The 24,187-nt window shown below is 40.8% G+C and overlaps 1 protein-coding gene across 2 annotated transcripts in view; it reads left to right on the top strand.

Moving 5' to 3' along the window:
- ubxn10 (UBX domain protein 10) overlaps nt 1–13,833 on the top strand; it is a 35,288-nt gene extending 21,455 nt beyond the window's left edge. For both annotated transcript variants that reach the window (XM_043676362.1, XM_043676361.1), the window contains exon 2: nt 11,895–13,833. In XM_043676362.1, the coding sequence (XP_043532297.1) occupies nt 11,910–12,713 (804 nt within the window). In that variant the 5' untranslated portion in view covers nt 11,895–11,909 and the 3' untranslated portion in view covers nt 12,714–13,833. The remainder of the gene's footprint in view (nt 1–11,894) is intronic.
- The last annotated feature ends 10,354 nt before the right edge of the window (nt 13,834–24,187 follow it).

The raw sequence follows: 24,187 nt of genomic DNA, 5'->3' as shown, positions 1-24,187 counted from the left end.
CAAACTTGAAACCTTATTCATGACCTCACTACTCTCAACCTCCTGCACACTGGAGCTACAATTCAGGTTCCCATCTCCCTGCTGAATTAGTTTAAACCCACCCGGGTTTTCATACAGAGGTTGGTACATTTTTGGAATAAACTGTCAGAGAAAGTGATAGAACAAGTACAATTACAACATTTAAAAGACATTTAGACAAAGACATAGAGAGGAAAGGTTTAAATAGATTTGAGCCAAATGCAAGCAAATGGAATTAGTTCAGTTTAAAAAACCTGGTTGGTATGGACGAGTTGGACCAAAGGATCAGTTCTATGCTGTATGTCTTTACTGTATGCTGAAGACATCTTTTGTAACTGTGTCCTTGTCTCTTGCAAACTTTTGGTTAAAGCAATCAGTGGTTACATTCTCCTGGTCTCTTATGAACAAGGAACAAGATTAGGTCACTCAGTCTTTCGAGCCTGCTCAATTATTCAATAAGATCACAACTTATCTGATGCTATTCTCAAATCCACATTCATTCATATCCTGTATGGTCTTTCATCCCCTTGATAATCAAGAATCTAACTACCTCTTCCTTAAAATTTTTTATAGATTCTGCATCCACAGTCTTTTGAGGAAAGGCACGATGGCACAGTGGTTAGCACAGCTTTCTCACAGCACCAGGGACACGGGTTTGATTCCATCCTTAGGCAACTGTCTGTATGGCGTTTGTACATTCTCCCCATGTCTGCATTGATTTCCTCTGGTTGCCCCAGTTTCCCCCCTTGGTCCAAGGATGTGCAGGTTAAGTGGATTGGCCATGATGAATTGCCCATTGTGTGCAGGGATGTACAAGCTGAGTGGAATGGCCATGCAAAATGCAGGGCGACAGTGATATTGTTGGGTCTAGGTGGGATGCTCTTCGGGTGGTTGGTCTGAACAGAATAGTCCGAATGGCGTATTTCTACACTGTAGGGACTTTATGATTCTATGAAAGGAATTACAAAGACTGACAACGCCTTGACAAAAAAATCCACCCATTTTAAATGGGTGCCACCTTATTTTTAAACTATGATCTGTAATTCTAGATTCTCCACAATAGGATACTTTCAAGATCGATATTGTCATGTCCACTCAGGATTGTCTATGTTTCAATTAAGTCACTTCTGACTCTTTCATACTTCAGAGGATATTGGACTAGCCTACCTAACCTCTCCTCAAAATACATCCAGATACTAGTTTAGTAAAACATCAATGAATAGCTTCCAAAACTTTAATATTCTTCTACAAGTATGGTGACTGAATGCAGTACTCCAGATGAGACATCAACCAATTTCCTGCATAACTGAAGCTTACTCCTACTCTTGTCTTCAATTCTCCTTGCAATAAAACATAACATTTACTAGCTTTCCTGATTACTTCCTGTACTTGCAGACTAACTTCCAGTGATTCATACACTAGAACACCCAGATTTCTCTGCATCTCAGAGCTGTGCAACCTCTCACCATCAAGAGAATATGCTTTTTTAAAAATTCTTTCTGCCAGAATGGACAATTCCACACTTTCCTTTTTTATACTCCATTTGATAGATCTTTGTCCACTCACTTAACCTATCTATATCTCTGAACTGCTTCCAATTCATGAACATTCTTCAATTAAATGAAATACCAATTAAATACATACTTTAGATTAGATTACTTATAGTGTGGAAACAGGCCCTTCGGCCCAACAAGTCCACACCGCCCCGCCGAAGCGCAACCCACCAATACTCCTACATTTACCCCTTACCTAACACTACGGGCAATTTAGCATGGCCAGTTCACCTGACCTGCACATCTTTGGACTGTGGGAGGAAACCGGAGCACCCGAAGGAAACCCACGCAGACACGGGGAGAACGTGCAAACTCCACACACTCCTGAGGCGGGAATTGAACCTGGGTCTCTGGCGCTGTGAGGCAGCAGTGCTAACCACTGTGCCACTATTTCTGTCTTAACAACGAAAGACTCAAATAACATCTCAAAAATATGAGAGAGCATAGAGCCTAATAGAAAGAAGAAATTGAAAGAAATTAATGTTGGTTGGGCCATGGTTTTGGAGAATCAAATGGGATTAAAGGCAAATAAATCCTCAGGGCCTGATGAACTTCATTCCAAAATAACTAAGGAAGTGGCCCTAGAAATAGAAGATGCACTGTTGGTCATCATCCAAAATTCTGCAAACTCTGGAACAATTTCTATGCATTAGAGAGTAGCTGTTGTAAACCCACTATTTAAGAAGGCAGGCAGAGAGAAAACACCAAATTATAGACTAGTTAGCTTGACATCGTTAGTGGGAAAAAATGCTGGAGTCCATTATAAAAGATGTACCAGCAGAACACTTAGAAAATAATGACAAGATCACATGGAGCATGAATTTAGGAAGGGAAAGTTGTATGTGACAAATTTGCTGAAATTTTTCGAGAATGTAACTAGTAGGGTGGATAATGGAGACCCAGTGGATACAGTGGTGCTGGAAGAATCTGGTTTCCAGCATCTGCAGTCATTGTTTTTACCCAGTGGATACAATTTACTTGGATTTTCAAAAGGTTTTTAATAAGATCCCACATAAGAGATTAAAATATAGAATTAAAGTAAATAGGATTGGAGGTTGTGTTGAAATAGACTGATTAGACTCTTAATTAAAGATTTTTAATGAATTCAAAATACACATCTTCTGTAGCAGAATCTGAACCCAGATTTACAGAACATTACCTGTGTTTCTGGATGAACAGTTGAGTGATTTGATTTAGTCATGTGTACAAAAGTATGATTTGGAGGTGATGGTGTTGGACTGAGGTGGACAAAGTTAAAAATCACACAACACCAGGAGGCACTCCAAATAAACCTGTTGTTGTGTGGTTTTTAACTTTGTGCCTAAGTATAGTGAACAACTTTGTTTTGTAAGCTGTATAGGCATAACATAACAGACAAGGAGATACAGATCATAAGGTGCTTTGAACAAGGTATGCAGGTTACACTACACAGGAGTGCACAAAGAAGACCAACATTAGCAAGATCAACATTATTTGAAGTTAGAGAGGTCAATTCAGCAGTCTAACAACAGCAGTGAAGAAGCTGTTTTTGAACCTGTTAGTAGACGTGTTCAAGTTTCTGTATCTTCTGTCCGCCAGAAGAGGTTGGAAGAAAGCATATTCGGGATGGAAGGGGCCTTTGATGATGTTGGCAGCCTTTTTGCAGCAACAAGAAGTATAAATGGAATCCATGGATGGGAGGGTGGCTTCTGTGATGGCCTGGGCTGTGCACACAACTTTCTGTAGTTTCTTATAGTCCTGGGCATAACAGTCACCATACCAGGCCATTATGCACCCAGGTTGAATGCTTTCTATGGTACATCTGTAAACATTGATGAGGGTCCTTATGGAAATACAAGATTTCCTAAGCCACCTGAGAAAGATGAGGCTTGGTTGTGCCTTCTTGACTGTTGCATCTACATGATAAATCCAGGACAGGTTGTTGTTTATCATCATCCTAGGAACTTGATGATGTCATGCCTCTCCACCTCAGCTCTGTTGATGTAGATAGGGGCGCGTCCTCCTCCTTTCTTCCTGAAGTCAGTGATCAGTTTTTTTTTGTTTTGATGACATTGAGAGAGAGATTGTTATCATTGCATCATGACACCAATCCCTCCATCTGATTTCTGTCTTCTGACTCATTGTTGTTTGATATTCATCCTACCACAGTTGGTGTTGTCAGCAAACTTGTAAATGACGTTCGTTCAGAGCTTGGCTACATAGTCGTGGGTGTGCAGAGTGTGCAGTAAGGGGGATGAGGATGCATCTTTGGGCTGGGGGGGGGGGGGTTCCAGTGTTGAGGGTTATCGTGGAGGAGGTGTAGTTTTCTGTCTTCAATGATTGCGATCTGTGGGTCAGGAAGCTGAGAATCCAGTTGCAGAGAGTAGAGCCAAGATTAAGGTCTCAGAGTTTTGAGATTAGTCTGGAGGGGATTATGGCATTGAAGACAGAGTTGTAGTCGATGAATAGGAGTCTGATGTAGGTATCCTTGTTATCTAAATGTTCCAGGGAAGAGCACAGGGTGAGGGAAATGGCATCCGCTGCAGACCCATTACATCGGGTAGGCAAACTGCAGGAGATCAAGGCATGCTGGGAGGTTAGAGTATATTTAGGCCATGACCGGCCTCTTGAAGCACTTTATGATTATGGGGGTCAGAGTCAATGGACGGTAGTCATTAAGACCATAAGACATAGAAGCATAATTTCGGCCAATCAGCCCATTGAGTCTGCTCCGCTATTCAATCATGGCCAATAAATTTCTCAACCCCATTCTCCTGCTTTCTCCCCATAACCCTTGATCACCTTGATTAAGGCATGTTGCATGTCTTTCTTTGGTACTGGGATAATACCACCAGGTCATCACCTTCCCTTCCGAAGAAATATGCAATTGTTTTATTTTTCTCCAGGTACAAGATAGAAACAGGCAATTTGGAACATGTTGCTATAAATGGTAATGAGAATCATTCATGTAGTGTAGCTCTAGAGTCACATAGACCAGCATTGCTTCCCATTCCTGACAGTTATTAGTAAACTAGTCACATTTGTGATAATTCAGTGACTTTCACGGTTATTTTTATTCCAATTCATAAATCACTATGTTAAAATTGAAGCTCTAAGTTGCTTGTCCAAAACCATACTAAATTCTAACCACATACTATACAATAACCTAACAGATATTTCACTTAATCTTTGGGTGTGAGGTTTCTTGGGGTTGCCAGAAACAACAACAGAGATTGCTAGAAAAGCTCAGTAGTTCTGGTAGCATCTGTGGAGAGAAAGCAGAATTTATGTTTCGGGTCCAATGATCCATCTTCAGATCTGGAAGAGTTTTGGGCTCTAGAAGTTTATAGAGATAGGGAAGGATCATGAAAAAATATTTACATTCCTGTTTCAAATTTAAAATTGAGGCATTGCTTAACTCTGAGCCAGTGTGTACATTAGCTGGGAAAGAGTGATGATTCAATAAAATTTAGTGAGAGTTTGGATATTGAGGTCAGAGGTTTGGATGAGCTTTATTTTGTTGACGGTGGAAGTTAGGATGCTGACCAGGAGTTCATTGGAATTATCAAAATAAGAAGTGTGGATGATTGTCTCAGGAGTTGATTAGCTGAGGCAGAGTTGGAGCCACACAACGTTAGCAAGGTGGAAATAAGCAGATTTAGTAATGACAGAGAGGTGGTTAGAAGCTCATTGCAAGATCAAGTATGACACAAACATTGAAACTGTTTAGTCTCAATAATGAGTACTTTATAGCTAGAAATGCTAGTCTTCAAATATGAATTACGAATTTCAATTTAACAATTTCAGAACATTAATATCCCTGTATAAAAGAGTCAATATTTTAAACATAATTGATTTGAATTAAGTACATTGCAATCATAGAATTATAGAATGGTTCAGCAAAAATGGAGACCATTAAGCCCATCAAATCTTTGCCTCTATTTGCAAAACTTCTTTTGATGGAATTCCATCTTTTTTTATCTAGTGCTGCCAGTTTCAAAAGCTTTTGATTGAACACCCCTAGGTCTCTTTGTTCTTACTTCCCTTTAAAATGATATGCAATATAACATGGTAAATTCTAAGTCCATAAGACATAGGAGCAGAAATTAAGCCATTCATCCCACTGAGTCTGCTCTGCCATTCAATCGTGGCTATAAGTTTCTCATCCCCATTCTCCTGCTTTCTCACCATAACCTTTGATCCCCATGATACTCAAGAACCTACCTATCTCAGTCTTAAATATACTCAATGACCTGGCCTCCACAGCCTTCTGTGGCAATGAATTCCACAGATTCACCACTCTCTGGCTGAAGAAGATCTAAAAGGTCTTCCATTTACTCTAAGGCTATGCCCTGGATCCTAGTCTCTCCTAACAATGGAAACATCTTCCTAACATCTACTATGTCCAGGTCATTCAATACTCTAAGTTTCAGTTAGATCCTCCCTCATCCTTCTCAACTCCATTGAGTATAAACCCAATGTTTCTCATATGTTAAGCTTTTTGGAGTGCAGTGGTAATTTGGCGCACTGACCTCTACACCACTAAAGCCAGGCACCAACCCATGGACACTTCCTCCTACTGCCCCCCTCAACCATGACCTCACCTCCTATCACCAAACCATCAACACCCAGACCATTCATAACCTCATCACCTCTGAGGATCTCCCATCCACAGACTCTAACCTCATAGTCCGGGAACCCCGCACTACCTGATTCTATCTCCTACCCAAAATCCACAAACCTGACTGACCCATTGTCTCAGCCTACTCCTGCCCTATCGAACTCATCTCTGCGTACTTTGACATTTCTTGTCCTCTTAGTCCATGAACTCCCAACCTACATTCGGGACACCACCCAAGCCCTCCATCCCCTTCATGATTTTTGTTTCTCCAGCCCCCAATGCCTTTTCTTCACCATGGACATCTTGTCCCTGTACATGTCTATCTGCCATGATGAAGGCATCCAAGCCATCCATTTCTTCCTCTCCTGCTGACCCAACCAGTACCCTTCCACTGACACGCTCATTCGACTGGCTGAACTGGTCCTCACCCTCAACAACTTCTCCTTCCAATCCACCCACTACCTCCAGACCAAAAGGGTAGCCGTGGGCACTTGCTTAGGCCCCAGAAATGCCTGCTTCTTCGTCAGGTACATGGAACAGTTCATCTTCCACAACGACACCAGTACCATTTCCCACCTTTTCCTCTGCTACATCAATGATTGTATCAGTGCTACCTCATGCTCCCAAAAGGAAGTTGAACAGTTCATCAACTTCACTAACACTTTCTACCCCAACTTCAACTGAGCCATCTCAGACACCTTCCTAGACCTCTCCATCTCCATTTCCAGCGACTGACTCAACATGGACATTCACTACAAATCCACAGACTCCCACAGATACCTGGACTACACCTCCTCCCACCCCCACCCCCGTAAAGACACTATCCTTTATTCCCAATTCCTCCACCTCCAATGCATCTGCTCCCAGGAGGAATGGTTCCACCATAGGACATTCCAGATGGCCTCCTTCTTCAAAGACTGCATCTCCAGCCTCACCTCCATACAAGGCCCCAAAGAATCCTTCCACATCCGTCAGAAATTTACCTGTACTTCCACAAACATTATCTACTGCCTCCATTGCACTCGATGTGATCTCCTCGGTATTGGGGAGACAGGACGCTAATTTGTGGATCATCTTAGAGAACATCTCTGGGACTCCTGCACTAACCAACCCCACCGCCCTGTAGCTAACGCATTAACTCCCCTTTCCACTCTGACAAGGACATGCAGGTCCTGGGCCTTCTCCATTGCCAAACCCTAACCACCCACTGCCTGGAGAAAGAACATCTCATCTTCCACCTTGGGACCCTCCAACCACACTAGATCAATGTGGATTTCACCAGTTTCCCCATTTCCCCTCCCTTACCTTATCTCAGTCCCAACCTTCCAACTCGGCACCGCCCTTTTGAATGGTCCTACTTGTCCATCTTCCTTCCCACCTATCTGCTCCAACCTCCTTTCTGACCTATCATTTTCAGCCCCACCCCTCTCCCCTTTTTCACAGCTACCTTCCCCTTAGCCCCACCTTCTCCCATTTATCTCTCAGCTCACTTGGCTCCTATAACTCATCCCTGATGAGGGGCTTATGCCCGAAACATTGTTTCTCCTGCTACTCGGAAGCTGCCTGACCAGCTGTGCTTTTCCAGCACCACACTGTTCCACTCTGACACCATGTACCCTTATCTTACGCAGTAGCCTCCTGTGCAGCACCTTGTCAAAGGCCTTCTTGAAGTCCAGGTAGGTAACATCCATTAGCTCTCCTGAGTGAATCTGCTTGTTATTTCCTCAATGACTTCTAACAGATTCATAAGGCATGACCTTTCCTTGATGAAACCAAGCTGACTTTGCCCTATTTTACCATACACTTCCAAGTATTCAGAAATCTCATCCTTCACAATGGATTCCAGGATCTTACCCATGACCAAGATTAGGCTAATCAGTTTGTAGTTTTCTGTCTTTTGTCTTACTCCCTTTTTAAACAGGGATGTCACTTTAGCAATCTTCCAGACCTCTGGGACCCCTCCTGATTCTAGCAATTCCTGAAAGATCACCATTAACACCTCAGCAATCTCTTCAGCTATCTTCCTTAGAACTCTGGGGTGTAGTCCATCTGGTCCAGGTGATTTATCCATATTAAGGCCATTCAGTTTTTCTAGCACCTTCTGCTTGGTGGTAGCAACCAAATATGCTCTGCTGTCTCACTTTCTTTAATTTTGGGGATATTACCCAAATCTTCCACTGTGAAAACTGACGTGAAGAAATTATTCAGTTCCTCAGCCATTTCCTTGTTCCCCACTACTATCTGAAAAATATGTTGCTGGAAAAGTGCAGCAGGTCAGGCAGCATCCAAGGAGCAGGAGAATTGACGTTTCGGGCATAAGCCTGAAGAAGGGCTTATGCCCAAAACATCAATTCTCCTGCTCCTTGGATGCTGCCTGACCTGCTGCGCTTTTCCAGCAACACATTTTTCAGCTCTGATCTCCAGCATCTGCAGTCCTCACTTTCCCCCACTACTATCTCTCCAGTGTCATTTTCCAGTGGCCCAATGTCCACTTTTGCCTCTGTTTTGCACTTTGTATATCTAAAGAAACTCTTATAGTCTTCGTTTATTTATATTACTGGCTAGCTCACCTTCATATTTCATCTTCTCCCTCTTTTTTTTGTGCCCTCTGTTGGGTCTTTGTAAGCTTCCCAATCTTTGGTTTATCACTACCCTTTGCCACATTATATGCTTTCTCTTTTGCTTTGATGCTATCCCTGACTTCCATAGTCAGCCATGGTTGCCTCATCCTCCCTGTACCATGCTTCTTTTTCCTCAGGATGTATCTCTGCTGTATCTCCTGAATTACTCCCAGAAACTCCTGCCATTGCTGTTCCACTGTCTTTCCTGCTGGGCTACTCTCCCAGTCAACTCTATCCAGCTCCTCCCTCACGCTGCTGTAGTTGCCTTTGTTCAGCTGTAATACCGTTACCTCTGATCTATCTTCTTCCTCTCAAATTGCAGAACAAATTCAATCATATTATGATCACTGCTTCCTAAGGGTTCCTTCACCTTAAGCTTCCCTTTGAGGAAGTGACAAAGTTGATTGATGAGGGAAAGGCTGTAGATGTTATATACATGGACTTCAGTAAGGCGTTTGATAAGGTTCCCATGGTAGGCTGATGGAGAAAGTGAAGTCGCGTGGAGTCCAGGGTGTACTAGCTAGATGAATAGACAACTGGCTGAGCAACAGGAGACAGTAATAGTGGAAGGAAGTTTCTCAAAATGGAGAACTGTGACCAGTGGTGTTCCACAGGGATTTAAGCTGGGACCACTGTTGTTTATGATATACATAAATGATCTGGAGAAAGGTATAGATGGTCTGAGTAGCAAGTTTGCAGTTTACGCTAAGATTGATGGAATAGCAGATAGTGAAAGGACTGTCAGAGAATGCAGCAGAATATAGATAGATCAGAGAGTTGGGTGAAGTGGCAGATGGCATTCAATCCGGGCAAATGCGGGGCAATGCATTTTGGAAGATCCAATTCTAGAGCGAACTACACAGTAAATGAAAAGCTCTGGGGAAAATTGATGTACAGAGATATCTGGGTGTTCAGGTCCATTGTACCCTGAAGATGGCAACGCAGGTCAATAGCGTGGTCAAGAAGACATACAGCATGCTTTCCTTCACCGGACAGGATATTGAGTACAGGAGTTAGTGGATCATGTGACAGTTGTATCGCACTTTGGTTCAGCCACATTTGGAATACTGCGTACAGTTCTGGTTGCACATTACCAGAAGAATGTGGATGCTTTGGAGGGGGTGCAGAGGAGGTTCACAGGATATTGTCCGGTATGAGGGCGCTAGCTGTGAAGAGAGGTTGAGTAGATGAGGAATATTCTCATTAGAAAGATGGAGGTTGAGGGAGGACCTGATTGATGTCTACAAAATCATGAGAGATATAGACAGGATGGAGAGCAAGAAACTTTTTCCAGTTACTAGGGGTCACAGGTTCAAGGTGAGAGGGGAAAAGTTTAAGGAAAATATGCATGTAAAGTTCTTTACACATAGTGGTTGGTGCCTGGAACACATTGCTAACGGAGGTGGTCAAGGCAGGCACTTTAGCATCATTTAAGATGTATCTAGAAGATACTTGAATGGGCAGGGAGTAGAGAGATATAGATCCTCGGAAAATAGGCAACAGGTCTAGATAGAAGATCTGGATTGACAGAGGTTTGGAAGGCCAAAGCATCTGTTCCTGTGCTGTAATTTTCTTTGTTCTTATCAAGGCTGCCTCATTGCACAACACTAAATCCCAGTATTGCCTGTTCCCTAGTGAGCTCCACCACAAGCTACTCCAAAAAGCCATCTCGGGGACATTCCACATATTCCTTTTCTTGCAATTCACCACCAACCTGATTTTCCCAGTCCACCTGCATATTGAAATCCCCCATGTTCACTGTAACTTTGCCTTTCTTACACATCTTTTCTATTTCCTTATGTATCTTATGCCCAATGCCTGACTACTATTTGGAGGCCTGTACACAACTTCAACTATGGTTTTTTCACCTTTGTGGTTCCTCAATTCTACCCACACAGATTCTGCACCATCTGACCCTACTTTATTTCTTACTATTGATTACATTTTATACCTTATTAATAAGGCAACACCCCCCTCTCCCCGCCTATCTTTTCAATGGGATGTATATCCTTGAGTATTCAGCTCCCAATCCTGATCCCCCTGCAGCCACATCTCCGTGATGCCTACCATGTCATGCCTGCCAATTTCATCTACGCCACAAGTTCATCCACGTTATTCCTTATCCTGCATGCATTCAGATTTAACACCTTCAGTCCTGTATTAATTGTCCCTCTTCTCATCGTCGTTCGTTTGTCGTGTGCTTGAAGTTTGATTGCTAACCCTTTCCATACACTCTGTCCTATTTGCATCTGAGCTGGAGATTTTAATAACCTCTCCTGAGTTCTGCAATCTTATCTCCTCCTTTAATTCCAGTTTTCTAATTTCCCCTATAACTGAAACTTCCCCCTCCCTGCCATTTAGTTTAGAACCCTGTCTACAGCCCTATTTATGTGATTTGCTAGGACTCTGGTTCCAGCATGGAGGAGATGAAGACTGTCCCATTGGAACAGATCCCTTCTTCCCCAGTACTGCTGCCAACGTCCCATGAATTCAAACCCATTTCCCCCACACCAATCTTTGAGCCACGCATTTACCTGCTTAATCTTATTGACCCTGTGCCAACTAGCTTGTGGCTCAGGTAATAATCCAGGGATTGTTACCTTTTTGGTTCTGCTTTTTAATTTGGCTCCCAGCTGTTTATACTTCCTTTATCAGAACCTTTCCCTTGTTTTATCTATGTCATTGGTACCTACGTGGATCACGTTCACTGGATCTTTACCCTCTCAGTCCAAGTTCCTCTGCAGTCCAAATGAGATATCCCAAACCCGAGCACCAGTCTTCGGGATTCTCAATCTGATCACAGAGAACAGTATTTATGCCGTTAACTGTACTGTCCCCAATTACAACATTTCTCTTTTCTCCCCCCACTTGAATGGCTCCCTGCACTACGGTGCTGCGGTCAATTGCAGGAAGCAAAACTCATGAACCAGTTGGACACAGGCAGGGGTGGAGATTCCTGCAACTCTGCCTGCCTCACTCACAGCCACACCTTCCTACAAAAGTGTACATTTGCTTTGAATTTCATCTATGTGACGATTTAAATATTGTAAAGAATTAAATAGTTGTATTATCCATAGTATGTTCTTGTATTTTGTTTTACAGTTACCCAAGAATGAAATGGCAGCTGCGGAACCAACTAGGCCACCCTCCGGGTCCAAACGTATTTCGTCTTTTGATCTTCCTGTACACCCAATTTTAAAACCCAACACAAATACCATGAATATTCCAAGGCCTAAATCTGCCAAAGGTCGTAGTCGCCCCAGCTCTGCTTATATTCAGAGTCCAGAAACTTGTTCATATCCCATTCCAGTTCCATCTGCTTTTGGTGACCTAAGCAACAGTCCTCCATCTTCAATTTTACAACCTCCCAACAGGATTACTCAAGTGACCAACGAGGATGTTCCAAATCTTCTCCATCAAATTCCATCTCGGCCATCCTCATCCTTAAATAGGTACAGAGTTTTACCATCCATTGGAAGGAGAGAGACCAGTGACAGTGGAATAAGGACTATAGCACAACAAACCAATAAACTTAATCTGCATGCAGATCTTGAACAAAAATTAAAATCAAGCAGAGAAAAGCCACCACTCTCTAAATCTGACATTGCAACCTCAAAAACACAGGTATCTCAGAATGCATCAGTCACTTTGCCTGATGAACCATCAGAATCTGAGCCAAGATTGCGACTTGCTGTGAGATACCCATCGGGCCAGAGATTTGAACGCTGCTTCAGGCCTTCAGACACATTGCAATCAATCCTGTCTGTAGCTGAATGGAAGAGTAATAATAACTATGCTAACTCTGTGGTTGAAACCATGGACGTACCTAGGAGAAGTTTTAGTGACCTATCAAAGACACTGGAGGAATGTGGAATTCAAAATAAATCAGTTCTTTGTATCTTACAAGATGAGGGCGATTAGTACTTAACATATGTAAACTGCGTCCTTCTATTCAAGATGAAGAAGGACATAGAAACAAAGTCCAGTTTGCATTTAATTGCTAAAGATTCCTGAGCATGAACTGAATTGATAGAGCACATTCTATGATTTTAATAGTTTTTTCTCACATTTTAATGAAAAGGATGGTTAAAAGTTACATTATGAATGACTTTGCAATCTGAATCTTTTCTAGGGACTTTTCTTGGTGTACAGTGATTATGCATTCATTGAGGCAGTGAGAAATCCAATTAAAAGAAAAACTCATGGGTTGTTTACAACTTCAGATGCAGAACAAAGATTTTTCACGCAGGCTCTTGGCTGTATTTCAGTTCAAAAAGCTATCTAACTTGGCCTTCTTTATATTCAAGATGTTAAATATCTTTTCAACTGCACAGCTTTCACAGTCCTCTACAGTAAAAATAATCCAAAAATACATAACCCTTTGTGAAAAATTCTTCCTCAAACATTTTAAATGACTGTTCAGAAACAATATGCCCAGGTTGTAGATTACTCATGCTTGGAAAGATCTCACCAAGTCCCTTGTTAAGCCATCTGACAATCTTATGTTTCAATAAGACCATCTCTCAATGTTCTAAACGTCAATGAGTACAGGCTAAACTTGCCAAAACTTTCCTCATAAAACAACCCCTTCATCCTTATACCAGAGACTAAAACTGCACATAATACTCTATATTCAGCCTCACGAATGCCCTATACAGTTGCAACAAGGCTTCTCTAATACACCACCTCCTTGCAATTAAAAGCAATCTTCCATTTACCTTCCTAATTATTTGTATCTGCACGCTAACATTTTGTAATTCACATCTCTCTGCACCACAGCATGCTGTTGTTTCTCTCCTTTTACCTAATATTTTGTTTTTCTATTTTTTTCTACCAAAATGGAGATCTTCAATCAAGAAGTTAGGAGTTAGCTGATCCTCCACCCATGCTAATATACAGTATAAGCTCAACAAGATGAGTTTTAACTTGTATAGTAATCTTTCTAATGACATCTTATCAAATGGCCTTTGCATCCTCAAAGAACTCCAATAAATTTGTCAAACATGATTTCCCTTCCACAAACCATGCTGACTCTTCCTGATTGTCATGATTTTCTAAATGTACTGCTACTTCCTAATGATTTCCTGTATTTTCCTAATGACAAATGTTAGGCTAACAACCACTAGTGACTTGCTTTCTCTGTGCCTCCATTCTTGAAAGTAATCATTAAATTTGAGTTTTTTTTAAAAAGTCTTAAATATTTTTAGAATCTATGGAATATTTGAAGGTTGTAACCAATGCATCCACTCTTTCTGTAGACATTTCTTTGGGTCCGAGCAAACAGTCTCTCAGGTCCCGGGGACTTATCAGACTTTAATTCAATTTGTTTTACTCTCCAGTGATTGTGATTGTTTGAAGTTCCCTCTTTTAACCCTTCATTTTCTAGTATTAATAGGATAGGTTTAAGTGCCTTTCATGAAGGCAAAAAAAATTCTTGTTCAAAATCTCTGCTTATTTCTTGTTTCCTATAATTAATGCCCTAGTCTAATCAAAGGTCAGCTGCTTTTTTTTGTTATTTTTGATATTTGCTATAAGCATAATACATTGTAGTCAAAGTAATTCTGACCGTAATACTGGCGTTGATAAAATAGTGAACAGAACACTATGTTTGACTTGATCAGATGCAGGAAGAGTCTGTAACCAAAACAGCCATTTAAACTTTGGGATGGACTGACTTTTTTTTCCTCTCCACCAGTCGGGACCTCCTCATCCTAATTCCCAGTTCTCATTACTATTTAAAAGCAACACTATTGAACTACAGGCACATTTAAATATAATTTGGGTATGTGCTTCTGCCTCAGTATGGCCTTTTAATACATAGATGGATAAATTAGTATTTATAATGTTTTCAAATGATAGCGGTGGGTAATCAAAGAATAATACTTCTAATTCTTTCAAATTAAAGGTTTATAACATTTTACAATGTATGTGTGAAGGAAATATTACATTTGAATCTACTCATCATACAATGACAATAGGATTATATTATGACATTTTGACTATGACTTTGCATTTTGTTTACATGGCTTGCATTACTTATTGCACTGCAATTTACATAATATAAAATAGAACTAGGAAAATGGCTGTACTATGAACAATTCTATGTGTGTTAATTTATATGGAACGCTTTTTCAAAACCATAATCATTTTTGAAATCTATCATTGGCACAGTGAAATGTATATTTTTCCAAGTGGGGTTTTGACCCTGTTTTTTTTCTGAATTTGAAGACTTTCATTAAGCTTTCCCTTATGCCCCTGACTGAATTCAAAATTAAATTCCATATGTTTCTTGTTGTACTTTAGAACTTCTTATATTATCTCAAGCAAATAGATAACACAGAAAATGTTGATCCATTCAAAATACCAGTTTGGAAAGTGATATAGCATGATGCATACATCTAAAGTACTATGTAACTACTTTCATCATGTTAAAGAAAAGGGGAGTGGGTGGAAGGAGTTGTAAAGGGACGGGACAAATAAAGAACATGGATCCAGAGGAACCATAAAGGGCAACAGAATATTTAATGGCTGTTGAATAATTAGGGGTAGTTATGAATGCACTACCTTGTTTTCTTGTTGAGGGTAATTAACCATAGAGAGAAAAAAAACAATTGTTTAGCCATATGTACATTTAGCACTATCTTCTAGTACGCTTGTATATACCATTTCTATCATAAGACTTTAACAAAGCAAACATGTTGGAACACATAGGTTGGTTTTACAATTTAACACATCTGCTGCTGAGATTTGCGGTACAAACATTTATTGGGATTTGGCACGAAGATTAGCACAATACCATATTCAGAGTGCAAATTATGAGTGAACAGACCAGAATTTCTTGCTTTGCATTTAATTTCACCTGACTTCTTTGTATATTTACATAATATTGTTTATTTATTAAGGCAAGAGGAATTTATTATTATCTACTATTTACTATTATCTGTAAACATTTTAGTAATAATTAAATTTTGAGATCTAACCAAAGTTACTAGGAACTAAGCATTTTTCAACTGATACTTTTAAATGGTACAGCTATTTTTCTAGTGTTTTAATTATGTTGGTCATTTAATTAATCACTTTTCAAAAATAAAATCACACATGATTTGATTAGTTTTCCTGTCTTGCCTTTAAAATTCACCATTCAGGAACAATGTATTACAAATTTTAACTTCATTATTGGGATCTGTTACAATATTCTTTATCTCTGGATAATACAAAGGGATAAAATTTCTAAAACAATAAAAAGGACGGTGGGACACTGAATGGTACAACAGGCAAACATACCAGGCTTTCTTTTAGTCAAATTGCGACAATTTCAATGAGAAATTCACTTGATAATTTAGTTTTGACTGAGACAATTACTTTAAAAATTGAAATAAAAACAGAAAATGCTGGACAAACTTGACAAAAGTTGGCAACTCCTGTGCAGAGAGAAAAACAGAGTTAATAGTTTGAGATTTAGAGTCATAGAGTTATACGGTATGGAAACAGACCCTTTGGTCAAACTCTTCCATGCTGACCAGATTTTCCAAACTGAACTAGTCTCATTTGCTTGTATTTGGCCTATATGCCTTTCAACCTTTCCTATTCATGTACCTGTCTAAATGTCTTTTAAGTGTCTACCACTTCTTATGCCAGTTCATTCCATATACGCACCACCCTCTCTTTGAAAAGGTTACCCCCTAAGGTCCCTTTTTAATGTCTCGTCTCTCACCTTAAATCTGTGCCCTCTAGTTTTGAATCTTTGCTATTCACCTAATCTATACCTCACGATTTCATAAACCTCTATAAGGTCACTCCTTAAAACTCCTATGCTGCAGGGGCAAATGTCTCAGCGTATCCTTATGACTCAAACCCTCCAGTCTCAGCCTTCATCCTTGTAAGTGTTTTCTGAAGCCTTTTCAATTTTATAAACATTGTTATTATAGCAGGGTGATCAGAACTGTATGCAGTACTCCAAAAGTGACCTCACTAATGTCCTGTACAGCCATAGAATGTTGTCCCAACTCCTATACTCAATGCTCTGAGCAATGAAGCCAAGTATGCTACATGCCTTCTTCACCACCCTGTCTACCTGTGACACCATTATCAAGAAACTATGTACCTAAACCCCTAGGCCTCTATTCAACAACATACCCCAGGACCCCACCATTAACTGTGTAAGTCCTACCCTAAATTGTCTAATCAAAATCCAACACCTTCCATTTATCTAAATCAAACTTCATCTGCCATTCCTCCGCCCAGTGGCACATTAGACAATAAAAATCAGGCAGAAGGACAGCTCGCAAAACAAACTTCCCATAACTGTTGAGACTTATTTTGAAGAGTCTTTAGACTTGAAACACTTTTTTTTGGCTAAGTCCTAGTTGTATCAAATATTGAGGATTTGTCAATGAGGCTTATCGACTTGCCTGATCTCATCTCTTAAATTACTTGTCCCATCCCATGATGCCTCACACATCTGATTTCCACCCCTTATCACACCATTTCCAGACCACCCCATTAGTCAGCAGATATCCAGAATTCACTGGCATTCCTTGTACCCACCCAATCTTTAAAACTGTGTGGACCTTGACAAGCACCATAAATCCAGAGCTGTCCTGCACAGGTCCCAATACTTGATGTGAACACAACAGACTGGTAAATCAATGCATGCTTTATGGGCAGGTTCCTGGAAATCTTGCTAAACAGGGTGCTGCAATGGTGGAGCTTCCTCACTCCCCCAGGGCCAGCAAGAACATGACACCCCAGGATGAACTCTCAGAAAGTGACTGATCCAGATGGAATGTCTTTCCTTGCACACAGATCAACTGGTGGGAATATTTGAAATCATCTTAAACCTCTCCTTACTATGCAAGATTTCCACCTGCTTTAAGATGACCACTATCATCCCAGTGCCAAAGAAAAAACAGCCAACATGCCAGTGGCTCTGGTATCATTATTATGATGTGCTTTGAAAGATTAGGAATACCACACCAACTCCAGCCTCCCAGATTGCCTTGATCACTGCAATTCATCTACAGTTACAACAGTTTCATAGCAGACACAGTCTCTCTTGCCTACTCATCCCTGGAACATCTGAACAAGGACACTTGCATCAAACTACATTGATTTTAGCTCTGTCTTCAACATCATAATTCCAACAAAACATACCTCCAAACTCAGATCTAGGACTCTGCTCCCCTCTGGATAGTGGATCCTGGATTTCTTGACCTACAGACGGCAAATCAGTAAGGATAGGCGACAACACCTTCTCCACAATTATCTTCAAACACTGGTGCCCAACAAGGCTGCATACTCTGTTCCTTACTATATTTCTTATACATTTGTGACCATGTGGCCAAATTCAGCTCTAATTCCATTTACACATTTGTTGATAATGACCATAGTGGGTTGCATTTCAAACAACGAGAATGTGTACAGTAATGAGATAGACAGCTTACTGGCATGGTGTAAAGGCAACAACAGTCTCTCCCTCAATGTCAGTAAATGAAGGAGCCTATCATTGATTTCAGGAAGTGGAGTGGCTGACATGCCACTGTCTTGTATCAATGGTGCTGAGGTAAGAAGTGGTTGAGAGCGTCAAGATCACCAATCTATCCTGGCCCATCTATGCTATAATCCATGTCTATTTTCTCAGAAAGCTAAGGAAATTCAGCAAGTTCACAAAGACGCTCGACAATTTTTCTTGCTGCACCATATAAAGCATCCGATCCATCATCGTTCTGGATAGCAATTCTAGTCTCCTTCCTATCGGAAGGATATTGTGAAACTTGAAAGGCGTCAGAAAAGATTTACAAGGATATTGGCAGCGTTGGAGGATTTGAGCTATAGGGAGAGGCTGAACAGGCTGGGGCTGTTTTCCCAGGACCATCAGAGGCTGAGTGATGATCTTATAGAGGTATATAAAATCATGAGGGGCATGGATTGGGTGAATAGACAAAGATTTTTCCCTGGAGTGGTGGAGTCCAGAAGGGCATAGGTTTAGGGTGCAAGGGGAAAGGTATAAAAGGGACCGAAGGGGCAACTTTTTCATGCAGAGGGTGATACATGTATAGAATGAGTTGCCAGAGGAAGTCATGGAGGCCAGTACAATTACAATATTTAAAAGGCATCTGGATGGGTATATAAATAGGAAGGGTTTAGAGGGATATGGGCCAAGTGCTGCAAAATGGGACCAAATTAGGTTAGGATATCTGGTCAGCATGGACGAGATGCTTCTGCGCTGTACATCTCTATGACTCAATGATTCTATAACTGCTCTGCCCAAGACCACAAGAAATTACAGAGAGTTGTGAAAACTCAGCCCAGTCCATTGTAAAACCCAGCCTTCCTTCCATTGACTCCATCTACACTTTCTGCTGCCTCAGGAAAGCAGCCAACATAATCAAAGATTTTTATTGCAATATGTCCCCTAAATTACTGTCACTACCTCACTAGCACTAAACGTTGCCACCACTATCAACATCTTGGGGTTACTACTGATCAGAACCAGACTAACCATATAAATAGTCTCTATCAATGCAAATGAAGGTTCGGAACTCTGCAATGATTACCTTACATCCTGACTCTTCAAAGCCAGTTCCTCATCTGCAAGACACAAGAACACACAAGAAACTTGACACAATTTATACTTTTGCTGATGATATCATCATTTTAGGACAAACCTCAATCAGTGGCGAGACAGAACACCGGAAAGAGATAGAGTGCTTAGTGGCATGGTGTCAAGATTACAATCTCTCCATCAACATCAATAAAAACAAAGGAGCTGTCATTGACTTAAGGAAACAGTGTAGAGAGCAGGCCCCTGTCTGCATCAATGGTGCTGAGGTGGAGACGGTTGAGAGCATTAAGTTTTGATTTGATTTATTGTAGTCACATATACCTAAGTAGAGGGAAAAGTTTTATTCTGGGAACAATACAGGCAGATCATAGCAAACAAGGACATACAGATCATAGGGTGCTTAGACAGAGTGAGGCATGCAAGGATATGGCTGCATAGGAAGTGCACAAAGCAAGATAAACATTATTTGAAGTTAGAAAAATCATTTCAGCAGTCTAATGATAGCAGTGAAGAAGCTGTCCTTGAAACTGTTCAAGCTTCTATTATCTCCGGTCTGGCAGAAGAGGTGGAAGACAGCATTACCAGTCTTTGATGATGTTGACAGCCTTTCTGTGGCAATGAGAAGTGTAAATGGAATCCGTGGATGGGAGGTTGGTTTCTTACAATCCTAGGCAGAACCGTCATCATACCAGGCCATCATGCACCCACATAGAATGTTTTCTATGGTACATCTGTAAACGCTGATGACGGTCCTTATGGAAATGCAAGATTTCCTAAGCCACCTGAGGAAGAGGAGGCTTTGTTGTGCCTTGTTGACCATCGCATCCTGGAAGTCCAGGATGGGTTATTGTCACTCCTAGGAATAAGACTCCTTGATCCTCTCCACCTCAATTCTGTTGCTGTAGGTAGGAATGTGTCCTCATCTTTTCTTCCTGAAGTGAATGATCAGTTCTTTTGTTTTGCTGACATTGAGACAGAGATTGTTGTCATTGCACCATGACACCAAGCCCTCCATCTGCTTTCTGTAATCTGACTCATCGTTGTTTGATATCTGTCCTCCCATGATAGTGTCGTCAGCAAACTTGTAGATGGCATTCATATGGAGTTTGGCTACACAATTGTGGGTGTTCAGAGTGCAAAGTAAGGGGGCTGAGAACCCATCCTTGGGGATGGTGTGGGGGGCACGAGTCAGTCATACAGCACAAAAACAGATCCTTCAGTCCAACCAGTCCATGCCAAACATAATCCCAAACGAAACTAATCCTACCTGCCTGCTCCTGTCCCATATCCATTATCAGGGAGTTACTGAGAGTTATATCCAACAATCTGTCTTAGTCCACCTATGCCAAACCAATGGTCGAGAAAGCATAACAATGTCTTTATTTCCTGAGGAGACCAAGGAGATTTGACATGTTCACAAGGACTCTTACTAATTTTTATATACACCATAGAAAGCATTCAATCTGGATTCATCATGGTGTGGTTTGGCAACTGCATTTCAAGAAACTACACAGTTGTGAACACAGCCCATCACGCAAACCAACTATATTTCCTGCTGCCTTAGGATAGCAATCAAAATAATCAAGACCCCTCCCACCCTGGTTATACTCTCTGCCCATCCTCTTCTGTTGGGCAAAAGAGTAAACGTTCATACACACATACAAAGAGATTCAGAACAACTTCTTCTCCATGGTTATTAAACTTCTGAATAGACCTCACAAATTTTTAATTTAATGTTGACCTCACTCTCTGTGTACCTTCTCTGCAGCTGTAACATTGTATTCTGCTTTGTTCTAACACCCTAATGTAGTTTGTATGGTTTGATCTGCCTGTACTGCACGCAAAACAAAACTTTTCATTGTTCCTCGATATGTGACAATAATAAATCAGGTCATATCAACCATCTGGCACATAGCAGCCTGCTTGATTGGCACCACATTCACAAGCATCCATACCCTCCACTACCACTACTGAGCAGCAATGTGTACCATCAGCAAGACGCACTGCAGAAAATCACCAAGTCTCCTTCAGTTGTTCCAAACCAACAACCACTACCTCTAAAAGATAGAAGAGCAGCAAATATGGAAGCATCACCACATGCAAGTTCCCACAAGCAATTCACCATCCTAACTAGGAATATATCAGAATTCTTTCACTGGCACTGGGTCAAAATCCTGGAATTCCTTCCCTACCAGGATTGTGGGTCTATCTATAACATAATGACTGCAGTAATTCAAGACGACAGCTCACTATTAGCTTCTCAAGGGCAACTAGGGACAGGCAATACATGCTGGCTCTGCTAGTAAAACCTGGATCCCATCAGTGAATAACAAAATTCTTCTCCCATTTAAATTTCAGCAATGCTGTTGTACTATGTCTAATCTTATTAATACGCAATGAAAGCATGCTAATTTGTCACTTTTCTGTTCCAGCCTTCTTTCTTTATTACTTTGACATCCTTCTGCCTGCTGTCCAAAATTGGTGGTACTTCATTTGCAGATTTTCTGTTCCTCCACTTTGTGAATTTCCATAAAACCATTTCCCCATTTAATACATACCTACATAGAATATAACAGTGCAGTACAGGCCCTTCGGCCCCCGATGTTGCACCGACCTGTGAAACTAAGCTGAAGCCCATCTAACCTACACTATTCCATTCTCGTCCATATGTTTAGCCAATGACCATTTTGATGCCCTTAAAGTTGGCCAGTCTACTACTATTGCAGGCAGTGTTCCACACCCCTACTACTCGAGTAAAGAAACGATCTTGACATCTGTCCTACATCTACTCACCCCTCAACTTAAAGCTATGTGTTCTTGTGCTAGCTATCGCCATCAGAGGTAAAGGCTCTGTCCAATCTAACCTCTGATTATCTTATATGTCTCAATTAAATCACCTCTCAATCTTCTTCTCTTACAAAAACAACCTCAAGTTTGCAAGATTTGAGAAGATTTGTAGCCCGGATTTTGATTCTGGATGTAGTTTTGCTCGCTGAGCTGGAAAGTTCATTTTCAGACATTTCATCAGCATACTAGGTAACATCCTCAGTGAGCCTCCTGACAAAGCACTGCTAGTATTTCCTGCTTTCTATTTATATAGTTGGGTTTCCTCAGCTTGGTTATGTCATTTCCTGCTCTTTTTCTCAGAGGGTGGTAAATGTGGTCAATGACTCTTTATATCTTATACAATCCAAGACATTCAATGGTGTTACCATCACCAAAGTCCTCAATATCGACTATGTATGGAGGTACAAACCCTAATTAAAGATACAAGTTTGATCTACAGGTAAGAACAACAGGTCAGCTCTTTGAATGCTTAGCTGGTAGAGGATGGTATATTGCAGGATTCCATATGGCTTGGCTGATTTTCACATACAATGTGCATGTTTGGCTACATGGTGAGGTCTCAAGAGCAACCCAGACACCGATATCAGTGAACCCACTCGGGCAAACAGAATAGTCATCCTTGAAGTGTAATTACATCCACAAAGTACATATCATTCTTAATGATGGATCCAAATTTGCATTCTTTGGATCTGCCAGGAGACAAGAAGGGTTATTCATTGCTGAATAACTACATCTGACCTGCTCTTGTAGCCACTGTATTTACATGGATGGTAAGAATTCCACATCTTAATTGGCTCCATCTTGCATGCAACTTTGAAGTGAAGCAGTCAAATGATCGCCCTTGTCTTGATGTCCTGGTTTAGAAATCAGCCAGGGGGTTACATGTTATAAATTAGCCTCATCAGCAATCTTGTAAGACCTGAGCAATTTGTTCACTTTACACACCTGATACTGAAATAGGGGCACACCCAATCTATCTTGCAGAATAAGGCCTCTGCACAAACTCATGAACAGACTAAAGGTAATCATTTTTGGTCCAGAAAAGTGCACCATCTGTCTCAGATTACTCTAGAAGAGTAAATATCTCAGTTTTCAGCAATAGGTGATGCTTGCTGCATACACTATTGCTGCACAATAATAATAGAAATGGTTTTCACCACTAAGATATGCTCTGTCCATCACACGAATAAATTGTGGTATACAAAAATAGAAATTGCTGGAGAAACTCAGGTCAGGCAGCATCTGTAGAAAGAAAGCAGTCCATGTCATGGCCAGACCCAAATCTCTCCAGCAATTTGTTTTTTTTCCTGATCTTCAGCATCTGCAGTGGTTTTACATTATTGCGGCATATGACTTTCAGCGCCAGTGAGATGTTAGGTGTGTAGGTCCTATAGCACAAAAACTAGTGGATTGTATCAAACAGAATATTCCTTCTGCTATTCACGAAAAGGTCCTGACTGCATTCAAGTGACATGCCCTTGCAAAACACAAAAGTATTCAACATTAAATGTGATTCCACAACTGGATGCTTGTGAAAACAAAGAATTAAGCTGACAGTCAATTTAGGAATGCCAACTGAGCTTGCAGTGTGGTGCACATTGTAAAATTCAGTACATCATACTTTAGTACAAAAACATGCAAGCATATACTACACCTGTTTCAACAAACTAATAGGTGAGTCATTCTCTGGTTGGTTTCTCACAGCAGTGGAGTGACATATTAAATCAGGCAGTTTGACTATTTTAAAAAAGCTTGACAATTCACTGTCAATCACCACTTTAACTGCTTCATTCTCCATGGCAACACTACTATCAGAGTTCACTTGTTGACCAATCAGCAAATTTTTCATAAAACATGCTGCTTTCCCTTTACACTCGTACTGCAAATTACCCTGAAAAGCACAAGATGCAAACCTTCAAAGCCTTTTGAAAACAATACTCAAGCTCTGTTCTACCAAACGAATAAGTTGAAATTTCAAAATAGG

Source organism: Chiloscyllium plagiosum, chromosome 34 (genome assembly GCF_004010195.1).
Source record: "Chiloscyllium plagiosum isolate BGI_BamShark_2017 chromosome 34, ASM401019v2, whole genome shotgun sequence".
Taxonomy (NCBI): Eukaryota; Metazoa; Chordata; class Chondrichthyes; order Orectolobiformes; family Hemiscylliidae; genus Chiloscyllium; species Chiloscyllium plagiosum.
Note: the sequence above shows the minus strand (reverse complement) of the source record. Positions and strands in the feature narration are given on the sequence as shown.